This window comes from Camelus ferus, chromosome 3 (assembly GCF_009834535.1).
Source record: "Camelus ferus isolate YT-003-E chromosome 3, BCGSAC_Cfer_1.0, whole genome shotgun sequence".
In the NCBI taxonomy this organism is placed as follows: domain Eukaryota; kingdom Metazoa; phylum Chordata; class Mammalia; order Artiodactyla; family Camelidae; genus Camelus; species Camelus ferus.
The window spans coordinates 43,939,594-43,965,438 of NC_045698.1; the positions used below are offsets into that span (position 1 = coordinate 43,939,594).

Below are 25,845 nucleotides of genomic sequence, written 5' to 3' on the forward strand. Positions count from 1 at the left end.
AGAAACTGGTAACAACTGTAATGACCCTTGTTCATTACATAATTTGATACATCTATAAGAGTGGACTGTAGTGTAGCTCCCTCAATAGTGACATAAAATATTTACAGTGTAGTATTAAAGGTTAAAAAAAAAGGTTGTGCAATGTAAATGAATTGAACATCAACAAATATTTATTGAGAGATCACTCTGTGCCAGATACATTTTTAGGAGCTTGGATTACAGTTAATGATGAGAAGTAAAAGGATATGGTCACTGTTCCCCTGGGGCATATAATCTTGATTTAGTTTTGTTTAGTTTGATAAACATTGAAGGAAGTGTGGTAGATATATTCCGAAAATGTTAAGTGCTTACCTTGGAGGGAGAGAGAAGTAGAAACTTAAATTTTAGAATGAACATATTATATTGGAATAAGATTGGAATAAGCATTTCCCAATAATAAGGAAATCCTTATATATAACCAGTGTCATTATCACTCTCAAGAAATTTGACATCGCGTTTTCCGTTGCCCAGTAGTGTCCTTTTTAACTATTTGCCCACGCTGTCCCCACCTTCAAGTTAAAAATCACCTATAGCATTCCTGTAAGCATTTAGTTGTGTCTCTTTGATCTCTAAAAACCAGGAATACTTTGCCCATTTTTATGATATTGTTGTTTTTGTAGAGTTCAGGTCAGTTGGTTTTTAATTTGTGTGAGTTTTCTTCTGATGATTTCTGCTTGATAAATTCCAGAGCAAATGGACTTGATTCATTACCATTGTAGATCTTTGTATGCTGACAGTTAAGTAGTGTTACAGAACATTAGAGTAGTTGTGACAATAGAAATCATCAAGTGCAATGTTCTACCCCAAAGGAGTATCTTTTCTACTTTTTGTCCTTTCTAAATGAGAGATGTTAAGGTGTAAGGAAAGAAACCTGAAAGAATCTGGGTATTATTGATAAAATTGTATGCATCTGGGAAAGGTTAGTAAACCATGCCACTGGTTTTCATGGTATGAAACTATTACTTGGCTCAATATATCCTCCTGAAAATGCACTAACCCCAGATTTATTACTTAGAATTGAGAATGGTATAATTATGGCCCTGCAGTATCATTAAATTAATATCTTAGACTTTAATGCAATTTCTTAAAGAATAATGTGTTTAAGCTATGACAGCCTGTTGGACTGTAGTGTCCCCCCCATTTTTTGTCCTAGTTTTCAGCAATTCCTTGTTGCTTGTATCTACTTTATACAATTCTGTCAGCTTATGAGTGTTTTTGAGGAGTTGTAGATAATTTGTATATGACCAAAAGACTTAGGATAAACACTACCACTCGTTGTATTATACCTGGTCCATATCATACAGCTCTTAACCTCTAGCCAGTATCATCATTTGAGTATGCAGTTCCTGTTAACACTGGAACTCAGTGTTATATTCTGTACTGTTTATTACTAGCCTTTATTACTATTTTTTAACACCTTTTATTGTGATTCCTATACAGTAAACTACACATATTTCAGATGTACAATTTGTGGAATTTTGATAGATGTATGCACCAGTGAAACTGCCACCACAATCAAGATAGCTAACATTTCCATCACTCCCCAAGAAGTGCAAATTTTTAATTCCCAATTTATCCCTTCCCACCTCCTTTACCTCCTGGTAATCATAAGTTTGTTTGTTCTCTGTTATGTGAGTCTGTTTCTGTTTTGTAGATAAGTTCATCTGTATCCTGTTGTTTAGATTCCATGTAAAAGCAATATCATATTACATTTTTCTTTCTCTTTCTGACTTCACTTAGAATGACAATCTCCAGGTCCATCCATGTTGCTGCAAATGCCATTATTTTATTCTTTTTTATGACTCAGTAGTATTTCAGTGTGTGTGTGTGTGTGTGTGTGTGTGTGTGTGTGTGTGTGTGTGTGTAAACACATCTTCTTTACCTAGTAATCTGTTGATGGACATTTAGGTTGTTTCCATGTCTTGGCTAATAGTGCTGCTATGAACATTGAAGTGCACGTGTGTTTTCAAATTCAGTTTTCTTCCCCAAGTGGGATTTATCCTGGGGATGCAAGGATTTTTCAATATCTGCAAATCAATCAATATGATACACCACATTAATTAATTAATGATTATCTCAATAGATGCAGAAAAAGCTTTTGAGAAAATTCAACATAAATTTATGATAAAAACTCTCCAGAAAGTGGGCATAGAGGGAATATACCTCAACATAATAAAAGCTATATATGTCAGACCCACAGCTAACACCATACTCAATGGTGAAAAGCTGAAAGCATTCCCTGTAAGATCAGGAACAAGACAAGGATGCCCACTCTCACCACTTTTATTCAATGTAATTTTGAAAGTCCTAACCTTAGCAATTAGAGAAGAAAAAGAAATAAAGGGAATCCAAATCGGAAAAGTGGAAGTAAAACTGTCACTGTTCATGGATGACATGATACTATTCATAGAAAACCCTAAAGAAGTGACCAGAAAACTACTAGAGCTCATCAGTGAATTTGGTAAAGTTGCAGGATACAAAACTAATATACAGAAATCCATTGCATTTCTAAACAGTAACAACGAAATAACAGAAAAAGAAATTAAGGAAACAATCCCATTTACCATCACACCAAAAAGAATGAAATACCTAGCGATAAACCTACCCATGGAGGCAAAGGACCTGTACTCCAAAAACTATAAGACACTAATGAAAGAAATTGAAGATGACATGCATGTACTTTGGCATTTACTTCCATTTAGAGCATGAGCTGGACTTGGATTTTAAAGATTTACTCTATGCAGGAGCACTATGGTACAAGGGTGAAAAGTAACCTCTTTAGGTGCTCTTTCTGTCGCCTCTGGTGATAGTGGTGGAAGTTACCAGATGTAGACAGACTCTAGAAACACCTGAGGATTGAGTTAGCATGATTTTGTGCTGGTTTTGATGTGGGATGTGAGATAACAGTCAAGGAGATCTCAGTGGTATTGGTCTATCATGCATGTGGAAGGATAGAGCTGGTGCCAGCTGAGATGGAGGCATCTATGGGAGTTGTAATTTTTAATGGAAAAAATCAGGGGCTTATTTTAGGACATGTTACATTTAAGATAAGATATCCAAATGTTAATAGGAGTTTGGAGTTCAATCAAGAGGAAAGTGTGCTAGCTATACATATTTGGGAGTTGCCAGCATATAGATGGTATATAAAGCCTGAGATTAGATACAATCATCAAGGGTGTGAGTATGAAAGAAAAGAGGCCTAAAGAGATCTGGAGGAAGGAGAAAGGTTCAGAAGATACTAAGAAGGAACACTGCTGAGGAAGGAAGGAAACCATTAGAAGGAAAATACTTGTTTTCCTTGCTACATTTTAGCTCTCAAGAAAAGGAACTATGTCTCAGTACCTACAGTCCATAGCATAGTGTCTGGCACTGTATGTGTATTAGTTGGTACATATTTGCTAAATAATACAGAGACTAGGTAATTTTAGTTTGGGATATATTTTATTTAAGGTACCTGAACAATACCTAAAGGGCATTTGAAAATTCTTATCTGGAGTTAAGGAGAGGGGAGGGAGTCGGAGGTACCTGGAACATATGTATGGTAAGAACTGAACTCATAGTAAAAACATTGCTGGCAACTTGTAAAAGCGGAAAACCAATGAGTATTTCAGAACTACTTCCTTAGGACAAAATTACTACTACTTATCTGAAAGTGAAGATGATTTAGAATTACTAATTTCACAGATACTTATTGGTTACTTTTTATAAACCACATGCTATGGAATAAAGTACTTTAAAATTTGAAAAATAATGAAGTATATGTTTGTATTTATGGAAGATGATGCAAGCATTAGTTTTCCATTAAATATTAAAATTGTAGAAGTCAACATAGAATTCTTAAAGTTATTCTTCCTTTATATAAAATTTTAGGTCAGTAGAACATACTATAGTGTTTGGTCTTTTTCTCCTTAGATAGACTTTATCATGTACTAAAATTATTATAGCTCTTGGAATGATAGAATTTATGTATACTATTTCAAGATACATTATAGACTTTAGCTATATAGCTCATTTTATTGGCTTTTATTAACTTTTAAAATGAAATGTGGCTCAAATGAGAACAGTATAGAATGCCCTTCCCCCACCCTCCCTGTAAGTGTGGATTTTTTTTTTGTAGATGTGGTAAGAATTATTCAGCACAACCAAGTGGGACTGACCCATTCTGGGCATTCAAGGCTGGTTTGATATTTGAAAATGAATCAGTGTTATTCACCACATCAGTAGGCATATGACAAACTCAGTAATTCTATTCTATGGTGTTTACTCAAGAGAAATGAAATACATACCATTTGAAATTAAATATAGTAATTTTCAAAAAGTGTTCATGGCACCTTTTTCATAGTACTCCAAACCTTTTCATTTTTTTACTCTATTCCTCTTTGTCTCCACATCTGCCCTGGGGGTCTCTGCTGCCATCAGATATATATCCCTTAGGCCTGGCAGTCACCCTCCTAAAAATATATGTAGCCAGTTTAGCAAAAGGGTGCTATTTTAGTGTATTAGGAGGGTTATTTTAATGTATCCTTAGTAGAATTATCGCTTGAGACAAATAATTTGTTAGTTGATAGGAAATTAACTCCTAAATTTGTAAGATTCAGTAACATTAAATATTTTGTATGTACATAAATGGAAGAAAAGAAGGAAGAAAAATTAGTGTAAAAAATAGATATGTTATTATTGGCGGGTAAGTCAAATTTAACCATTGTTGTACAAAAGTACAGTGTACTAAACAGTTACATGTGTTTAGAACAGAGACTTGAGTCAGCCTAAATAAGACCTATTACCAGTAATATAAGAAGCAAATAGATACTATTAAGTAATTCATTGAATAAGTGCCCTAAAATGTACATTTGAAATGTTTCATGTCCAGGTAAAAGGAATGCTTTTTAGTAGTTCCATTTTTGGGACTTGTAATAGGGTTGTCAAGTTTTAATTTTACTGTTAAGAAAATTCCTGTCCCTCATTCCCTTCAAAAGCAACATCTCACATCCCTATTACGTTAATTTTATTTAAAAATGATTTTTCACTCAAAAGAAAATGAATCCTATAAAGCCACTAAAGTTTAAAACTTAGATGAAATGAAAAATTTCCAAAACCAACTCAAGAAGAAGTAGAAAACTGAAAATACTGAAACGAATTAATAGAAAAATTGCTCACCTAGTTTTAGGGACAACTTTGGTGAAACCTCATGGAATGGGAAAATCTCTTAATTTATGAGAACTGTTCTAGAGATGAGGAAGGGGGAAAGTACTCAACTTAGTTTATAAGGGTAATAAAACTTTAATAACAAAACTAGATAAAAACTGTTTAAATGGAAATGTTGGGAATCCTTTGCTGGAATGACAGGAGCAGCTCTGCTGTGGATTTCATCCTCCATCAGGCTCACCTGGGCATCCCAAGCATGTTCTCATGGGACGGCAAGAGGAACCTGAGAGCTAGTAGAAATGAGGGAGCTTTTTTAAACCTTTGATTTCATCAACTGTGCTAATGTTTCAGTGGCCAGAACAGAACAGAATCAGGATTAGGGAAATTACACTTCACATTTTGAGGGGAGGAGCTGGTGCATTAGGGACTGAGATCATAAATGTAATCAGTCCATCACACATACGTAGAAGTGGACTTAGCAGAAAACCTGCAGTATGATCTAAACAGAGGAAGAACATAAAACTGTGGAATAGATCAGTAGAAGAGTGTAATGGAAAAGACTGTCCAGAAACATTACCATGTGAGAATTTGGAATATGATAGAGATGCCCGTTCAAATCAGTGGAATAAGGAAAACAAATATTTCATTAGTGTTGCTGCAGTGTTCTTATATGGAAAATAGTAAAAACAGAACTTACCTGTATATACTAAAATAAATTGCAGATAGGTTAGGTAATAAGAAAGCAAGAAGTTAAAGTTATTAGAAAATATAGGAAAATATTTTTATGATTTCAGGATAGAAAATATTTCTTATGCAAATATATAAAGCACAGCAGTAAAGGAATGAAATTTCTACATGACAAAATACAGAATAGAAATACATGACAGACTGTGAAAAAAAATTTGATATAGTAGTATTTCTCTAAAGTGCTTACAACCAGTAATTAAAAGGTAATCCAGTAAAAGTGTAGAGTGAACATGAAATTCGAAGAAGTTATAAAAACTATCAGTGAGAAGCAACCCAAGTATCCATCAGCAGATGAATGGATAAAGAAGACATGGCGCGTGAGCGTGCACACACACATACATACATAAAGTGGAATATTGCTTATCCGTAAAAAAGAATGAAATTTTGCCATTTGCAGCAACATGGACAGACCTAGAGAGTATTATGCATGGTGAACTGTCAGAAAAAGACTTACTGTATGATACCACTTATATATGGAATCTGAAAAATAAAACAAATGTACATAGCAAAACAGAAACAGAATAGAAAACTAGTGGTTACAAGCAGGGAGAGAGATGGGGAGGGGGCAAGGTGGGGATATGGGGTTAAGAGATACAAGGTATTATGTATAAAATAGATAAGCTTTAGGGATATGTTGTATAACATAGGAAATTATAGCCATTATTGTGTAATAACGTAATAGGGTATAATCTGTAAAAATGCTCAATCACTATGCTGTACATTTGAAGCTAACATAATATTGTAAATCAACTGGACTTCAATTTAAAAAGTAGGTAAGTAAAGACATGAAAGTATATCCAGCATCTCTAGAAAATGTCAGGAAAATATCTAGTTTTAATTAATATTTCTACTTCTGATGAGGTTCAACCCTTTATATTGGCAAAAAGTAAAGACATAATCAAATGTCTACAAGAATGTAAATAAGTGCTGTAATATGAAAATTGGTATTGCCATCTGGGAAAAGAATTTGAAAGTATCTGGTGACACAGAACTATGTGTTATGTCTTATTCCCGTAGCGAACAGGCAGGCAAAGCTTCTCCCCTCAAAGAGCATGTATTCTTAGTGGTGCCTGGTAAGCAAACTTCTAAAGATAGGTAAATATATGTGAATCTGCTAAACATTGTCCCATGTATCACTAGGTTTTTTCATATTTTTTCATTTTTTCCCCTCTGTGTTTCAGAATTGCTAGTTTCTGTCTTCTGTCTTGATGAAATTTTCTCCTACAGTGTCTAGTCTTTTAATCCTGTCATGGATTTTTCACTTGGATATTATATTTATCATTTGTAAAATTTCCATTTATTTCTTAGATTTAATCTTTTCCTCCCCAGCATTTTGTTCATTTTTTCCCTTTAAGTACCACAACTGTTTTAAAATCATTTTTTTGGTTAATCCTGTTATCTAAATAGAAAAAATAACATATTAAACCTGATATGCCTACCAGCCAAAGTCAACATTTATCAGTATGTTGTAGTTTCATCTTACTTCCTACTTCGCCACCTCTGGTCATTTTAAAGCAAATCAGACAACTTCTTTCATATATAAGTACTTCGGGATGAAACCACTCTACTATTATAACACTTAAAAATAAAAGCTGACATTAATTCCTTATTATCATTAGATATCCATCAGTGATTATATTTTCTGATTTGAAGATTTACATGAACTCCATACATTCCAGCAAAAGTTCCTTAAACTAAAATTGAAAAAACGAATTATCTGGAAACTGTTAGGGAAATTGAATTTTAATAACAACATTGATAAAAATGTTCCTTAAGGAATCATTGAGCCTAGTTTTGTTTTGTTTTGTTTTTTTATTTTTTGAGATAATTGTAGGTTCACGTGCAGTTTTAAGAAACATTATGGAGTGGTGTGGTGTACTTATCACCTAGTTTCTCCCAGTAGTAGTATTTGCAATATTATAGAACAAAATGATGTTGACATCAATACAGTCCTCCACTTTTAATCGGGTTTTTCCAGTTTACGTGGATGTGTGTGTTGTGTGTAGTAGATTTAGATATTCATCAGAGTTAGGTCTCGTAGGTCTCCTTTTAACCTGTGTAGTTCTTTTGTTTTCCTTTGTCTTTTTTGACCTAGACAGTTTTGATTACTGGCCAATTTTACAGGATTTCCCTTTATTTGGAATAGTTTGATGTTTACTTATGATTAAATTCAGATTGGGTATTTTGGGCAGGAATTTGACAGTTGATGTTGCACCCCTTCTCAGTGCATCTCACATTAGTTGCCCATGATGGTGCTGTTAACTGCTGATACTAGATTTGAAACAGTTTAAGTGGTGCCTGTGAAATGTCTTCACTTTTTCCCTCTTAGAATTTAGTAACTATCCTTTGGGGAGAAACTTTGAGACTATATTAATATATTATTTCTCATCTTTGTTTTACCCACTAATTAACATCCATTGGGCTGATCAGTTATTACTGTAATATTTTCCAGTTGATGATTTTCTGTCATTCATTTTTTCATCATCTGAAATTCTATACTTGGCACTGTGGCAAACTTGCTTACTTAAAATCATCCAGTGATGAAGATGAAAGACCTTTCAGTGATTCCCCTACTGTCAACCCTGTTGGATAAGCATATTGTGTTAGTGGAGGAATATGTGTTAACACAGAACTTTTGGAATCTTTTTTTAAAGTTATTAATTAGCATTCCTTTAATCTAGATTATAACAGTACTACTTAAAAGTTGGTCTATGGATTTTTGCTAGTTCACAATCTATAGTTAACTGTATTTTTGCTGAGGTAAGTCGAGGAAATAAGAGTAAGTACTTGGAAACTACCGTAATTTAACTTGTCACATTTGTGTTGTACTTTACAAAAGTTTTGGTGTATAACTGCCTTAGGCATATCCACTAGCATATCTGATGCGTATTTTCTGCCTCTTCTATCTTAAGCTTTGCTTTCAGCTGTATTATATGTATCAGAGGCCAGCTCAATCTGGAGCCCAGCATTTAAAAAGTAATGCTGCTTTTTACTTAAGGAAAACAAAAAGAATGCTAAATGTTCTGTGTTTTGTGTCCTTAACACCACATAGAGAAGGCACTGATTTTTCAGAACAGCTAAGAGAAGGAAAGGAAGGTAAAACTAATTAAGATAATTGGCAGAGAGAGGAGGGTATAGCTCAGTGGTAGTGTGTGCTTAGATGCACAAGGTCCTGGGTTCAATCCCCAGTACCTCCATATGTGTGTGTGTGTGTGTGTGTGTGTGTGTGTGTGTGTGTGTGTGTGTGTGTATAAAATAGAGAGAGAGAAATAAATTCCCCCCAAAAAATTAATAAAGAAAAAAGATAATTGGTAATCATAAAGTGCCAAAAGAAAAAAGAGAAATTTATTGTGGAGGTGGTTCTGTTTGGTTGATGTTGGTGTTGTCAGTTTATCAGGATTCTATTTAGTTAGTAAATTTCAAATCTAAAGGTGTATGTTAATTATTAGTATTGTTATGATTGTGTCCTTTGTCATTTGATCACTATTTGTTCATTTTCTAGGAATACAGGAGTTCCCAGAAAATATAAAAAATTGTAAAGTTTTGACAATTGTGGAGGCCAGTGTAAATCCTATTTCCAAGTAAGTTCTTCTCTGTTGAATTGTAAGCTACTTTCGTGAATAAAGCAACTATGAAATAGTAGAATATTACTTTCTACATTTTAATGAACAATTAGTATCAGTCTTAAATCTGTACAGAATTTTAGTGGTTTGGTTTTTTTTTTTAATGCTTGAAATATTTTTATCTGTTTCAAGGTGTTTAAATGAAAGCATAGAAACACATTCCCTCTCAGGCCTTAAACAGCATAGCCTGGATTATTTCAATTCCCATAAGGTCTAACAAAAGTTTAGCTTTGTTAAAATGGAGCTTTTTAATTAATCTTTCTAACCCTATGTTTTACAAAGATAAATTTGACATCCAAACAGATAATGAAAGTGTTTTTCTTCAGGTCTCACAGATGGTTAATGTCAGAAATGAGACTAGAATCCAGGTCTCCTAGCTCAGTGTTACTTGCACAATATAAGTGAGTCTTCACCTGCAAATCTGATGTGTTGCACACTCAGACTTTTGAAAGTAATTAAAGAAACTGAAAGGTCAAAAATAAAAACAATAGCAAAAGGGAAAAGCCATGCGATTGGTCGTACCATATGCCAGTGTTCATATATATCCTTTTATGATGATAATGGCTATAAACAACACTTTCCTGGCATCACAGCTGTTAAATTTTGCAAAGATGGAATGGTGAAGCAGCCGATGAACAGTGTGAGGCATAGCTTAGTATAGCTAAGTTGAAAGTTGAAACCAGCTTTCACATTACTATAATGCTGTATTTAATGAGTTTCTCCAAGCATACAGCCACTTCGCTTGTGAGGGAATATGGAGGGGAGAAAGAATAGGAGTCAAAGGCTGATGTGTCTTACTTCAAGACATTTTTATACTTGTTAAAATCCAAGACAAACATGGAAAGATGTTTTACCTTCATCTGAAAATCCTGGTCTAGCATCAAGTTCTAGATCTGTAATTTGTTTTGTAAGCCAGAGGAAATTAAAATAAAGCTATTTGTAGATTCATGTATGACCTTAAAATGTTATTCAGCTTTTAATATTATTTCTTCTCATTTGCTTATTATAAAATTGTACAATATTCAGAGGCTGAATATTAAAATTGAAAATGATCTATATTAGTGGGAACCCCATTTTGCCTTTAACGATTATTTGATAAATTCTGGAGATGTTTTTGGTTTCCACAACCTGTGGTGGTGGGCAGTGCAGTTGGCTTCTAGTGATCTGGAGGCTAGGGTTTCTGATAAACATCCTACAATACAGAAGACAGCCTCCTAGCAGCAAAGAATTATCCAGCCCCAAAAGTCAATACTGTACAAGTTTAGAATTCCTTATCTAGTCCTTTGGATTGATGTCAGATCAGGAGAATTTTAAGTGTTCCTGTTGATGTTATAGTTATGTCCGAGATACACTTCTGTGTGTTGTGGCTCTTTCATAGTTGACTCTCTTGTGTAGATTTTATCTTATTGAGGCAAGCATTGTTTTTACAAAAAGGTGAAGGTGTAAACATTTAAACAGGTAAGTTAGTACAAAAGGCAAATCTAAATTTGAAGATCACTCATAAAAGTAAAGAGATGACTATTACTTGTTAAGAACATGTGTTGCTTAGACAGTTTTCTTAGGCAGATTTTTATTAAGAAACTAAAATTCTGCATATGAATTTAATTTAAATTCTGGTATGTTTTATGTAGGCTTCCTGACGGGTTTTCTCAGCTGTTGAACCTAACCCAGTTGTATCTGAATGATGCTTTCCTTGAGTTCTTGCCAGCTAATTTTGGCAGGTAAATTATAGTTTCTTCTAAAACCTTTTCTTGTTAGTTCCTGTAAAATTTACAAAACTATAAATTCCTTTAGTAACATTATTAATTACAGTTTCATAGGCTCTTGTTTTGTAATTATTTCAAAGCATTGTGGTTTTTATAGTTCTTTCAGAACTTGTTTTGACTTCGAATTTATTTTCCCATGTAAGCAGTGAACAGTGAAAATTTAAAAGAAAAAAGTGTTTTAAAATTTGAATTGGTTTTTAAAGTATGTAAAAATAGAGTTTAAATGGGGATGCTTTCTGTATATTTGAGATAGGATGCTTTATTCTTAGACTTTATCACTTTTGAAAATGATCTAATTATTGGTTTATCTGCCTTTACTTAAAGTTCTGGAGGAAAGAAAAATGTGTTTCTGGGGTTCACCCCATTGCTCCCCAACCCGTACACACCCCCAATACCTTACTGAGAACTGTTACAGTCACTGAGTAAGGAGGAGGGTATAAGTCAGTGGTAGAGTGCACGCTTAGCATGCACAAGGTCCTGGGTTCAATCCCTAGTACCTCTACTAAGAAAATAAACAAACAAACAAACAAATAAAAAATATATAGTCACTGAGTAACCTTTTTAATGAAAAGATGATTGAATAAATGAACAATAGGTATCAAATTATTTTTGTATTTAAATTAATTACTAGAGAAAGTGCTTTCCAAGAACGTACTAATATTATAGTCATCTTTTTGTCTTAAAGACAAATACCACATGATGTCACTTATATGTGAAGTCTGAAAAAGCATGAAAAAACTCCAAGCTTACAGATACAGAGAACAGATTGGTGGTTGCCAGAGGTGGTGGGGGCAGGGGGATGAGGGACAAAAATGTGGTCAAAGGTACAGACTTCCACTTAATAAAATAAATAAATCGTGGGGATGTAATGTACAACATGGTGACTGTAGTTGAAAATTTCTGAGAGTAGATCTTAAAAGTTCTTATCTCAAGAAAAAAAATATTTTGGTTACTATACGTGGTGACAGATGTTAAGTAGACTTATTGTGGTGATCATTTCACAACACAGTTGACCCTGGAACAATGAAGGGGTTGGGATGCTGATCCTCTGCACCATTGGAATTCCACACGTAACTTATAATCAGTCCCCTGTACCCACAGTTCTCAGTATCTGAGGTTCCCAATCTGTGGATTCAGCCAACTATGGATCGTATAGTACTGTAATATTTAGTACTGAAAAAAATTCATGTATAAGTGGAAATGCACAATTCAAACCCATGTTGTTCAAGATTCAACCGCATATACAAATATTGAATCATTATGTTGTACACCTGAAACTAATATAATGTTGTAGTCAATTATATTTCAATGAAGAAAAAAGAATTCTGGGCGTTGTAGCAGCCCAGTGACAGTCCTACGGGAGTCACATTATCATGCTTTGTATATTTATATACATATATATATATGTGTACATGCACTCATGTTATATGTATGTGTATACATGTGTATATATTTCATGTACTTTTCAGATTTCTCTTCTGTATCTGGCATTTAGACCACTTTTTTTTTTTGATTAAAATATATTTGACACATATCATTGTATAAGTTTAAAGTATCCAAAATGTTGACTTTCATACATTTATATATTGTAATGTGATTGCCATTGTAGCATTAGTTAGCACCTCTGGATCACTTAATCTGCTCATAATTATCCTGTAGTTTTATTGGAATGTGTATCACTGGAATGCCAGAGGATTTCTCCTTTTCCATGTCCTTTTATTTTTCTCTCTCAGAGCTGAACTCTTGAGTTGAAATACTGTTCTCTAGTGTACTAATGACTCATAATTTGGGGAGGCATTTTCACAAAAAGGCATGAAATGCACTAGGATTGTGCTTTGAATATGTCTAGAAGTGTTTACCTCTTCCCCCTACCCCCTGCCCCTCCAGGCAATTCTGAGGAGCAGAAATACTCTTGTCTTCCTTTATGTTTCTTTGTATTCCTGTGTAATTTTTAATACAGTATTCTGCACATTGTAATTACACAATAAATATTGGTTGCTTTAAAATTTTAGAGTATGGTATTAATTTGTTAATTAAATTCTTCATCTTTGTCATAGATGATTTATTTTCTTTGTTTTGCAGATTAACTAAACTCCAGATACTAGAACTTAGAGAAAACCAGTTGAAAATGTTGCCAAAGTAAGTAATAGTGCTTTCCTTCTGAAATTTAGGTAAGAATTTTAAATTCTTTTTCTTGAAAAATTTTTTTCTTTTTCAGTTTTATTATGTTCAGTTATTACAGTTTGCACTTATACATTATATTGCATGTAAATACATATATATAATAATATTGCACATTTTTTTAGTTTATGTATGTGTACTGATCATTGTTTCTTAGAACAGATTAGAGCTTTAGCTTTTTAAACTTACATAGTTATCAAAGGAATGTAGCCAACCACAAAATAAGAATCAACAGAATGTGATAATCGAATCATAAAGGACAAATTGTGCTTACACATACAGAATTTTAAATTCTTAAATCCTTAGAGGAATAGTAGCATTTTAATATCTAAAATATGAGTGCAAATTATTCTAAAAAACTGACATCCATGGGCATATATTTTAGTTACTGGTGTTCAGTACAAAAATCTATATAGATTTGTTGGTATTTAATAGAGATTTCATAGCTCTCTGGAACTCAGTCTTGTATGACAAAGTCAAAATAATAAGTAGATAAAGCTCCCCTGAGTCTCAAATAAAGGTCTAGAGCTCTTACGTAGAGATTCCTGAGGTCTTCATGTGAAGTCTAATGACCGTAATTCTAAGAACTTGCCTGGTTTTATAGTGTGTTGTAAATTAAAAATGGGGTGGAGGGCCCCCTACTGGTAAGCTAATGTCAAGAAGAGCTGGCAGTCCAAGAGCGAGTAAGATAGAGCAGATCTACAAACTCGAAATGCACTGCGCTCTGTGTCCATTTATTGAAGAAACGTCTTAAAACACCCTGAATTAATTGCTACAGTTTTACAGACTAGGCAGTGGCAAATTACAGAATGGTAAAATATGGCCCACTACCTGTTTTTTGTAAATAAAGTTTCATTAGAATCACATTCATTCTTTTACATATTGCCTGTGGCTGCTTTTGCTCTCCAGTGGTAAGAGTCAAGGAGTTGTGCAGAGACTTTGGGCGGAGTCTAAAATATTTACTACCTGTATAAAAAACTTTTCAGATTCCTGTTATAATTTATTTGTCAAGAGTTTGTTGCACCTCTTTATTGAAGCATCTCCAGTTCTCCAGTAGTTGGTTGTTCTGTTTATTAAACTACTGTGGCATCTTACTTATATCCATTATGACATTAACCACATTAGTCTAATTTTTAAAATACACTTTGCTTTCTTCCTACCTGACCCATAATGTATTCACATATGCACATGTACTTGATCCTTCCTTCTCTCCCCACCATGAATGTAAGTCTGAGAGCAAAGAGCATATCTAGTTTTGATTCCCCAAAGACTGGGATGATTGGAATTTATAGTGATGGTTGTGAGTATAAATTAAAACGGGAATTATCTGTATTAAAATTCAAAAAAGGTTAAGATTTTTAAGGTTTGATTCTTAGCTCAGAATTTGGCTGCTAAGGGTTTTGAATAACTAAAATGTAAATTGTTTACTGAAATAGCTAAACCTACAATTAATGTGATGTCCCTGATATTATGGGTAATTCACTTGTCTTAGCTTCTTATATTTTAACTACTTATTTAACTTCAGATTGGGCTCTGTCAGTATATTTACACTTAAGTCCTTTCCTGGTTTCATTTTAAGACTTATGATTAAAATATTTGAGCCTGACAAATGAGAAAGAAGCCATAGTTTTAAATGTTAGGAAAGTCATATGCATTCAGTTTATGTGAGTGGACCTTTTTATGATCAGAGATTAGAACAGTGGGAAAGCTGTTTTAAATATGTAGTTAAATAAAATTCAATACCGTCTTAATCCTGAAGGGGAAAATACTAAGAACACCAAGAATACATATTTTTCCTCTGAAACAGGAGAAGAAAAGGTAAAAATGAATTAAGTACAGAGGAATTTTAGGGGTAAACAGGAGAAAATGTGAGGGATATTGTTTTTACTTTCTCCTTGAAGTAGGGAGCTGGATCTTAAATGAAAAGACGTGAAAGTGAAATGAAAATAAAAAAGGTAAAATTTTGTGTCTTAGGTAGATTTTTATGGTGTATGAGTAGGACCAAAGTTGCCAGTGTTAGCTGCAGCGAGTTGAGATGGAGATGCTTTTAGGGTTTTACAATATATTTCTTTTTTGTTACATATCTGTGTCATTCACATTTTCTGAAATCAGTTTTAAAACTTAACTTTCTAAGGATGTTGTTTGTATTAAATTTTCCATTACACTGCTTTTCTTTTTGAACCCTTCTTTAAATCACTTACCTTTGTTGATGCAGTGCTTAATTGCTGCGTGTGAATTTTTCTGTTACCGTTATAAGAATTTTGAATTAAGAAAAACAAGATTATGTTTTCTTCTTTCAATCTTACCCCTCCTCACAACCCTTTTTATCTTTCTCAAGTGTCCATCTGGTATAGTATTATGGACATAGGAGTTTAATATCATAGTGTCTATAATCTTTTTTTGGGAAAGGTCCTAGAAAAATCTTTTGCTTTGTTATGAAGCAAACTGGAACTGACTTACAGGTTTTCTGGACAAAGACAGATATGAATAATGGAAGAAGAATTGTAGTACCTCATAGAACCTGAGAATAGCCACTCATAAATCTAAGTTAAATAAAGAAGCTTTGAAAAAAATTGGTGTTGTGGGATCAGTTAAATTAAAGGAGTGTTGATAGAATGGAAGGAGTGGGGAAAATTAGCTTCCTCTGTTAGATCAATAACATAATGACATTACAGTTATGATATATGTTCTTAACTTTTTTTCGCTGAAAAGGCAGAAAAATGTTTTAAGTGAGTTTTATTATTTTTAAATTGTTAAATTTCAAGAGAAGATATGAAGTCTGTATTCTTGTGTCATAATTTAAGGAACCCGTTGGTTTTTAATGATGTTTATTTCCTAATTATTAACAATATATTGATAATATGCTTGTATTTTGCTATCATTCTGTCATATCCTAAAAATAAAATTAATGTAGTTCCTTATCTGGGAAACTGGTAGTACTTTAATCTATTAAATAATAGGTCTTTCTAAAAAAATTTTAGGAGTATAAATATGTGCTTGAATTAATGAGCAGTTTTTTTAGTTTAAAAAATGCCTTTATTGATGAGAGATAAAGGTACAACTTGGTTTATTTCATTATGAAATCAATTTGTACATTTTTAAGTTTCTGTAATTGGAGAGAAATGTTGGTATTGAGTTGGAAATTTTAAAATGATATATTGTAGCTTAAATTTAAAATAAATACCATCTACTAATTATGTTTGTGATTTGTATAAAACTTTACTATGTATTGTATTGAATTTATTTTGAAAACATAGGGAACAATGTAATGTCTACTGTTCTTGGAATTTTGAATTTTAATTTTTAGAGTTAGCTTGAAGTTTTACAAATATATGACCAGTCTTGAAAAATGGTAGTAATTAATATGAAGCTGCCAAACAGTCTAATCATTAGTTGATTTATGATATCTGAAAATTTGTTCTGTGGAAAAAATGAAAAGCTGTTACTCATATTCTGGCCTGTGGGTTTAAATTACTGCAGTTACTTAAGAATAGAAATAACCTGATGAGAAGCCAAAATTAGAGAACTTACTTTATTTTATTTAGAACTTAAATATGACTTTTTTCTTAGAAAATTATTTTTACTTTGTTAGCATTTGAAAGCCTTTGCATCATCAGATAATACATTAGAATATTTTATGGTATTAATTTTAAAAACTTCCATGTAATTGATGTTTTTATATATATACTTAATTCTTTATATTCATCCATTGTACATAGAACCATGAATAGACTGACCCAGCTGGAAAGACTGGATTTGGGAAGTAATGAATTCACAGAAGTGGTAAGTTCTCACCAACCTCAGCATCTTTAAGTCTTACATTTGACCAAGAACAAAATGTGAAAACTAATGTATTTATTTCTCTGCATTGTTAAAGTATAAAATTGAGTAAAGATCTACACATATTTTGGAGAGACAAGGTATGAAGGTTCTTAATAGAGAAAATAAAGCGGATAAAAACGTCTAACAGGAATGAGGGTAAAAATGTAAGATTAATTATTACCCATGGTAAATGTAATAAAAGTTCTTCAGCACAAGAAGTAAAAATAAGGGGAAAAGTTCCATCGAACTAAAATGCATCAGGAAATATACTTTTGAGTCAAAAATGACTCCTCAGGAGTATTGTTTAGGAATTTATTCAGTGATAAAACACTTCTTTATAATTTTACTTAATAGCAGGGAAAACACTGAGTGAAACAGCTGTTACTTTGTGAGTTGGTAATGAGACCTCTGTGTGCTGTTTTTACTATGTATGCAAAGTGAACCTTGATGCTGAATCAAAAAGGGAAGTAGTGGTACGTAAGCAGTTTTTTTGGTCTTCAGTCGTTTCTCCAAGAGAACTCAGAAAATAAGCCAGATTGTTTCTTGAAGAGGAATTCATTAACCTGAACATCATCATCATTAGAATGTTTACATTATATTTTCAAATTTGTTTTTTTAAATTGTGGTAAATTTCAATGATAGTCTTAAGAACAGAATTTCTCATCACTGTCAGCTGCATGGTTGCCCTGTGGGTATTGAATTGTATATTTGCTCACAAAGTAGACAGTTTTTCAGCTGACGTCACTGGAGAAGCTTCGTGGTTTTGGGTATCTCGTGGTTTTTCTAAAATATTCTCTTTCATATTCTTTATTTTAATTGAAGATTTTGTGTGATGCATTTTACTATGTGTTGTACAAATTTTTACTCCTTGTGAAAAAAAATGCATATTCTATGCTTTGTAAATTTATCCAGCTGTCATATTCTTTCTCAGTATTTGTTTTGTATGTATTAATCTGTTTCTGTATTAACTATTGGAAAATTCTAAATTAATAATTTTATGAATCAGAATTATTTTTTATATCAAGATCTCCTAACATTACACATTTAAAAAATTATTATTAGAATTATAACAGGTAAAGCACAAAAGAGAATTATTTTAAATCCAAGTTACACCTAGAATTCTTACCTACATTTATATGTTAACAGTAAGTCTGAATGACCTTTTTCTGTATTATTCATATTATTATGGTCATTAGAGCTGATAGCACTCCATGCCATCACAGTGTCAGTGTTTGGACACAAATTTGTGGGGTGACAGAAATATCTTCGAAGGACACATTCAGGAGAGCCTCCAAGGGTGAATGCCCAGGACCAGATTTTGCTTGAATACCAAGATCCACTACAACTCTTTAATTTTTTGGTCCTCAACATCAGATTATAAGCAATATTCCACCATGTAATTACTAGAAGCGTAACATAGCACAATATGCTGATTGTATGATTATGCCCTGGTTTACTTACCTTTCCCTTAGTATTGGACATTTAAAATGTATATTACCTTATTTCTTTTCTTCCTCTCTCTCAGTCACCAAGGACTGTCTTTGTATGTGTGTGTATGTTCTTTTAAGGTTTTCTAAAAGTCTGCATCTTTCTACAGATAATGATTGAGAATAACTTTTTATTGTACTCTTGAAAGTACTGCGTCTTATTTTCTTTATTAATTGTATGAATACTTGACCCTATTATGTAATCAAAAGCTTAAATGAGTTTTATGCAATCTACTGTTATGGAATGTCTATCTTTGAGTTTCTTAGTAATTAAATGTAAGTAAGTAAATTAATGGTTCCCACCCCCCCTTATCTAAACAGCCTGAAGTACTTGAGCAGCTAAGTGGATTGAAGGAATTTTGGATGGATGGTAATAGACTGACTTTTATTCCAGGGGTATGTATTGTCACATTTTAAATAACTTCCTTTATTACTGTCTATCCTTTGCATTTTTATGAATTATACATTTTCGTATAAGTTTTAATTAGTTTAAAAATGGTTATTTAATTCTTAATACTATTTGACAGATAGAAGCAAATTACATTTTTTTAACTGTCAACATATTCTTGATTAAAATCAGAAAATTTCCATAAATTTTGGTAAAATGCAATTGACCCTTGAACAACTCAGGGGTTAGGGACACCCACCATCTGCACAGTGAAAATCTGTGTATAACTTACAGTTGGCCCTCTCTATCCACAGTTCCTCTGGATCTGAGGTTCTACATCCACAGATTCAACCAACCATAGTAGTGTAACAATTACTATTGGAAAATAATCCATGTGGAGTTCAAACCTATGTTGTTCATGGGTCAGCTGTGGTCTCTTCTTAGTGCTGTGAATTGTGTCCTTCGCATCAGTTGCAGTTGATTTATATCCGAATTCGTTGTTAAAGTAGGCTGTTTTCCATGTAGCTTTTTTAAGCAGCTGACATTTTGTTCACTCTCAGACCTAAAGTCATATGAATCTCCGTATGTGCTATCTCTGTGACCAGTGATGGTCAGCAAAGTTCCCAAAGAAAAATATATGTCATCACTCTGCTGAGCTTAAGTTAGTAGGAGCTCTTGGCTTTATTACTGAATACAGTCCCAATGGGATTTTTAAAAAATTTATGAATGCTCTCACATATATACAATTGTAAATTGGTGTTAGGTTTATTGTCTAAACTTTTGACAGCTTATGGCTGAAGTCATTAGATTTCTTTTTTTTTTTTACTTACAGTTTATCGGTGGTTTGAAACAGCTTACTTATTTGGATGTTTCTAAAAACAATATTGAAATGATTGAAGAAGGAATTTCAGCATGTGAAAACCTTCAAGACCTCTTATTATCAAGCAATTCACTTCAGCAACTGCCTGAGACTATTGGTTTGTATTGGTTTCTAATTCATGTGATTAATTTTTACTAATGTAAAATCTAAGAAACTTTTTGCCATTGCTTGGTTCAGAACTTCCATATATCATTTTATTTATTATGAGGTAGTTTTACTGTACTCTGCAGTAACAGATCCTATTTGAATTTCCTGATGTAATCAGTTATATAGGTCACTCCTGTTGATATTACTGTTTTTCTTTAAGGAAATTTTATTTTTATCCCTGTAGTAAAATTTAAATTCTTCAGAAGGGTTAATTTATCCAGAATTGATTTAACTATTGAACATAGCCCTTATCTAGTAACTTTTTCAGTCTTGATTTCATTTTAGACTAATAGACAAGAAGACAGATCAATTCAACAAATCCTATGTAAGTCTGTACAGTTGACCCTTGAACAATGAGAGAGTTAGGGGGACAACCCTCTGCACAGCTGGTAATCTCATGTCATTTATAGTTGGACTTTTGTATTTACGTTCAGTTCCTCCCTATCCGTGGTTCTGTATCTGTGGATTCAACCAACTGTGGGTCATGCAGTACTGTAGTATTTACTGTTGAAAAAATCCACGTGTAAATGGACCCATGCAATTCATACCTGTGTTATTCAAAGGCCAGCTATATTTGTGTAGCTGCTTGTCTGGTGATGCATCAGGGGAATTTAATTATTTTATTAAAGAACCAAAAACTTAAATTCTTTGCCATCTGCATGATGTTTGAATATAAGAATCAAAAATATTTTTACATATTTTTCAGTTGACTTGCACAACTGTTTTATCTCAGGTTACATTTTGCAAATTCTACTGTAATTTACTCAACACTTTTAACTTTATGCTAAACTCCATTTTATTCTTTCAGTATTTAGTATACATACAATATTTAGAATAGTTGGTTTTACACTTGTGAAAGATACCTTCATGCTGCTACTTCTTTAATCCAGTAACACCACAAGTTTGTATTGTTTGTCTTCACTGTGCTGTCATGGCATTGTTTTAAGGAGCGGGCTACAACTGTGAACAAAGGAGACAAAAAGTCCATACTCTTTGAGGCTTACATTTTAGTGAGGGTTAAATAGATAAATATACACTAATGTTAAGAGGTGATATGTTAAGGGTGAAAATTGAGGATACAGGGTAAGGGAATGGAGAGTTGATGGGTTGGGGTGGTATCTCCTAGATAGGTTGATTTTTTTTTTTTTTAATGTTCTTTGTGATTCATGTCAAATGTAGTATGTGTTCAAATTGACTGTTCATTGACTTGCTTCTAGTTCAAGATGGAAAATTGTATATTATTTCTTTCCTCAATAGGTTCACTGAAGAATGTAACAACTCTTAAAATAGATGAAAATCAGTTAATGTATCTACCAGATTCTATAGGAGGGTAAGATTTTTGTGAATTAATAGAACTAAAAGATTTTGCTTTTAGTTCATCATGCCATTTTTTTTTTTTTCAGATAATTGCATAAATAGCATGTGAAGGAGATCCCAAAAACATTTAAATAAGCAATTGGTTGCAGGTTGGGTTTATTTATAGTAAAAGTAGGCCAATTTTTATTGGTGAAACTTAGCTTAGTGGAAATAGATTTTTTTCTAGGTTTGTTAAAGTCAGATTCAAATGTTTTTATGTTTTTAAGTTTTGCATTATATACAGGAAATCTTTTTTTAACTGTGTTTTCTTTTTAATTAAAGGTTAATATCAATAGAAGAACTGGATTGTAGCTTCAATGAAGTTGAAGCTTTGCCTTCATCTATTGGGCAGCTTACTAATATAAGAACCTTTGCTGCAGATCATAATTACTTACAACAGTTACCCCCAGAGGTATGGTTTTTTAAATTTGTTTTGAGTTTTTATTTTTTCCAATTATTTATGATAGCTGTCCAGTGTAGTTTTCTTCATTTTCTTTCAGAAATAATTATGTAACTAAGTTATTTAACTTTTGAATAATTAACTATGTTTATTTGCAAGAGATACTTAAATACTTTTCTTCATACATGAAAGTTAATAATTGAAAAGGGAAAATATAATTCTGTTTATAAATGAGAAGAGTTGTTTTTTTTTTTTTTTATAACTTTTAAAAATGATACTTACTGTCTGTTAGGCAGTAGGCCAAAGTTTTGATTCCCAATTTTATGTTTTTCTTTCAGATTGGAAGCTGGAAAAATATAACTGTGCTGTTTCTCCATTCCAATAAACTTGAGACACTTCCAGAGGAAATGGGTGATATGCAAAAATTAAAAGTCATTAACTTGAGTGACAACAGGTTTGTAACAATGTAATTCATCAGTTGGTTTATAGAAGATACCTGTTAGATGAAATTAAGTTTCATTATATGTGATAGAAAATACAATACACGTTTTTCTTTTCATATAAATGTTTGTTTTCTGGGTAGAATTTTCCTTTGAGAAGATGATTTGATTTTATCTGAAGTTAATTATCGTACTGGGATTATTTGCCACAGTTCGCTGTGTGTTGACTTTAGCCATACAGTCTTTGTTCTTTCCTTACAGTAACCATCTTTATTCCTGAAGTCAGATCTTCACTCAGTAATCCAGTTGAATAGAACAGCTTTTAATCTAATCTACTCCTTGTATTAATCAGGGCAGAGGTGTGATTAGACAGACACCCACTCAAATAACTTGGACAGCACATCCAAGGTGCAGAGTGAATAGATCAGTAAGGATGCTAAATTGAAACAGTGTTTAAGAAGAGATCGTCCATAATTTTTCCTGATGTAAAAATACTAATAATGATAAAAGAACATTTATAGAGCTTTTTTATATTTTGCTTTCATAGTATCTTAAGAAGTACTCAGAATAGCCCGATGAAATAATGAAACAGGTATTACCATTTTATGGAGTTGAATGTTAAGACTCAGATTTAAGATGATTCACACAGCCTGTAAGGTAGAACTTTAAACTCAGTTTTCTGATTAGTTAGGATATTCAGACTTTTATTTAAGAAGAATCACTGCCTCCCTTTTAAAAATTAAATCCCTGTTTCAGCCCGTCTTTTGTACCCCAAAACTAAGGCCTAAATTCTAGCACTCTAGGTTTATGGAGACCTAGATACCCCAGGTTCCTTGAAAGTCAGGCATAGAAGAGTAGATAGACATAAGATAGAGGGTGTAAGTAGATGTTCTGTTTTAAGTTGGATGCTATTCTAATTCAGTGTTCTACTATGTGTTCCTGTTACTTTGTTTTTATTCATTTTGGTATTAAAATAGTCTTCTTGAGTATGAACGTAGTGACTCACGATGAAATAAAGAGGATGCGGTATTTATAACAAATTCTTACTAAGAGTGCTTCCTATAACAGTTTGTTCTCTTTAAATGCAACTAAAATATCCAAAGCAATTTTATGAGACATTGCTTAATTTGTTCTTCCCTTTGCATTGAGGTAGGGATAGTTAACAATTTTTCTGAGCAGATAATTTTTTTTGAAGATACTAGATTTTCCATTTTACCCCCTAACCAAATTGATTCAATTAAAGAATTATATGTTTAAAATTAATTCGTATGAAACTGGGTAGTATTTTGTCTTATGTCCTGTTCAGACACCTATATTGTGTTTTCTTCTGAATTAACTATTTTTTTTCCTATTTTCATATGCAGTAATACAACATTGTTTAGAAAACCATCAGATTTAGCTCTCATTTTAACATTTCTCATCTTAAAGTTTAATTTTTGTTTGTATTTTTTCCCACAGATTAAAGAATTTGCCCTTTAGCTTTACAAAGCTACAGCAATTGACTGCTATGTGGCTCTCCGATAATCAGGTAGGCATTCTGATTTTGTACATTAAGAAAATTCCGGTTGTGCTGTATGATTATGCATACTGATTTACATAGGATTATTTAAGAGCGATTCTACTATGGTACACGTGTAAAAATGTATTATATATATAAGGAAAATATTGGAAGTATTTAGACAGATAGTTTTTGTGAAATATGTGTAGATTCATGAACAGTTAGTCCTATTGAGCTTGTCTAGTTTCTCTTCAGTCTGTAAAAAGATAGATTAGGAAATCAGACAAAATGCTCCATAACTTTTTAAAGTTTTTAATGGAGATCCGATCCTTTGTGGCATGTGTCTATAGAAAGTTGATAATTAATTTAGATTATGCTTCTAATCAAGAACTTTCACAAACCTTAAAGAGTCTTTGTTTCTAAGGAATTAAGAGCTGTTCCTTGGACTTTTCCTTGTTTGACAAACATTTACCGAAAGCTTAGAGAAGGCCGTGAACTGCTCTGGGAGCTGGTTTTATATTGATGAAGCAAATAGGATCTTCTTTCATTCTCATTGATTTTTTATCCTCATGGGAGACAAAGACAAATAAGTAACTGTGTAATAATGTTTCAGAGCTGCAGAGAAAAATAAAGCTTGATAGGCATTGCAAGAGTAGCAGGGTTGTGGTAAATGCCATATTTTAAATAGAGTGATTTAGGAAGTCTCTGAAGAAGAAAGAGTAGAGCAGATTCTCAAATGAAATTAAGACTGAGGCATGTGGTGAATTCGGAGAGGGAGGGCATTTAAAGAATACTAAGGGGGAGGGTACAGCTCAGTGGTAGAGTGGGTGCTCAGCATGCATGAGGTCCTCGGTTCAATCCCCAGTACCTCCATTAAAAATAAAAAATAAATAAGCCTTGTTACACCCCCCCCACAAAAAAAAATAAACTGCAAAAAATAGTTTGTTTATAGGTGAAATGGAGTTCTAGGCTTATACAATAAAACAGATTGAAAAAAAGAAAAATACTAAGAGTAAAAGCCTTAATATTGGAATGAGCTTTGTGTAGCTGAGGCATAGAGCAAAGCCCAGAGGGCTGGAATATCGTGAGCAAGGGAGAGAATGGTATACGTTTAAATCAGAGAGGAAGACAAACTAGAAGACATAGGACCCTGCAGGCTGCGCTGTCGCTTGGGGCTTTACTGAGTTAGGTGGAAATCTGCTGGAGTATTTCCTGCCAGGAAGTGACAAGATGTGGTTTACATTTGTAAAAGATCATCCTGGCTGTTACGTGAGGAATGAGCTGTGAGTGCTGAGAGTGAGGGTGGAATGCTCTCTACTGGAAGCAAAAAGTTCAGTAAGGAGGTGGTTGCAGTTAGTTCAGAAGGAGATGTTCCCAGCTTCTCCTGATACGGTAATAGTGGAGTTGGTGAGAAGAGCTCAGATTTTGGGGTGCATCTTTAAAATATTGCCAGAGGGACTTACTGAGGGACTCAATGTGGAACTTGAGAGAAAGAACAGAAGCAAGTATGATTTAAATTTTTAATCTGAAGAAGTACAGTATTGAAGTTGCTGTTTTCTGAGATAAGAGAGATGGGAGAGGAGTAAGTTTGAGGATGAAGTTAATAGTTTGGTTTAAAATTTTAGTAACCTTATCAGATATTAAAGTAGAAATGTGAAAACAGTAGCTGAGTATTTATGTTTGGAACTCAGGTATTGGCTGGAGATAAAATTTGGGAGTTAATATTGTACAAAGAGACTTTACAACATGGGAGTACATGAAATTACTAGGGAGCAAGAAGAGAAAAGTAAAGAAGGTCAAACATTGAACTCAGGGATGAAAGGGAACCCAAAAGGAGATTGAGAAACACCAGCCAGCGAGGAGGGTGTATTATCCAGAGAGCCATCTGAAGGAAGTGCTGAAGGAAGGACTAGCTGTGTCAGATGT

The 25,845-nt window shown here is 33.1% G+C and overlaps 1 protein-coding gene across 9 annotated transcripts in view; it reads left to right on the forward strand.

The window, feature by feature from the left end:
- ERBIN (erbb2 interacting protein) overlaps nt 1–25,845 on the forward strand; it is a 101,261-nt gene that overhangs the window by 39,371 nt on the left and 36,045 nt on the right. For all 9 annotated transcript variants that reach the window (XM_014560389.2, XM_014560390.2, XM_014560391.2 and 6 more), the window contains exons 5-14: nt 9,434–9,512; nt 11,186–11,275; nt 13,403–13,459; nt 17,221–17,284; nt 19,132–19,206; nt 20,031–20,175; nt 21,483–21,555; nt 21,864–21,993; nt 22,320–22,435; nt 23,880–23,949. In XM_014560389.2, coding sequence (XP_014415875.1) covers nt 9,434–9,512; nt 11,186–11,275; nt 13,403–13,459; nt 17,221–17,284; nt 19,132–19,206; nt 20,031–20,175; nt 21,483–21,555; nt 21,864–21,993; nt 22,320–22,435; nt 23,880–23,949 — 899 coding nt within the window. The remainder of the gene's footprint in view (nt 1–9,433; nt 9,513–11,185; nt 11,276–13,402; nt 13,460–17,220; nt 17,285–19,131; nt 19,207–20,030; nt 20,176–21,482; nt 21,556–21,863; nt 21,994–22,319; nt 22,436–23,879; nt 23,950–25,845) is intronic.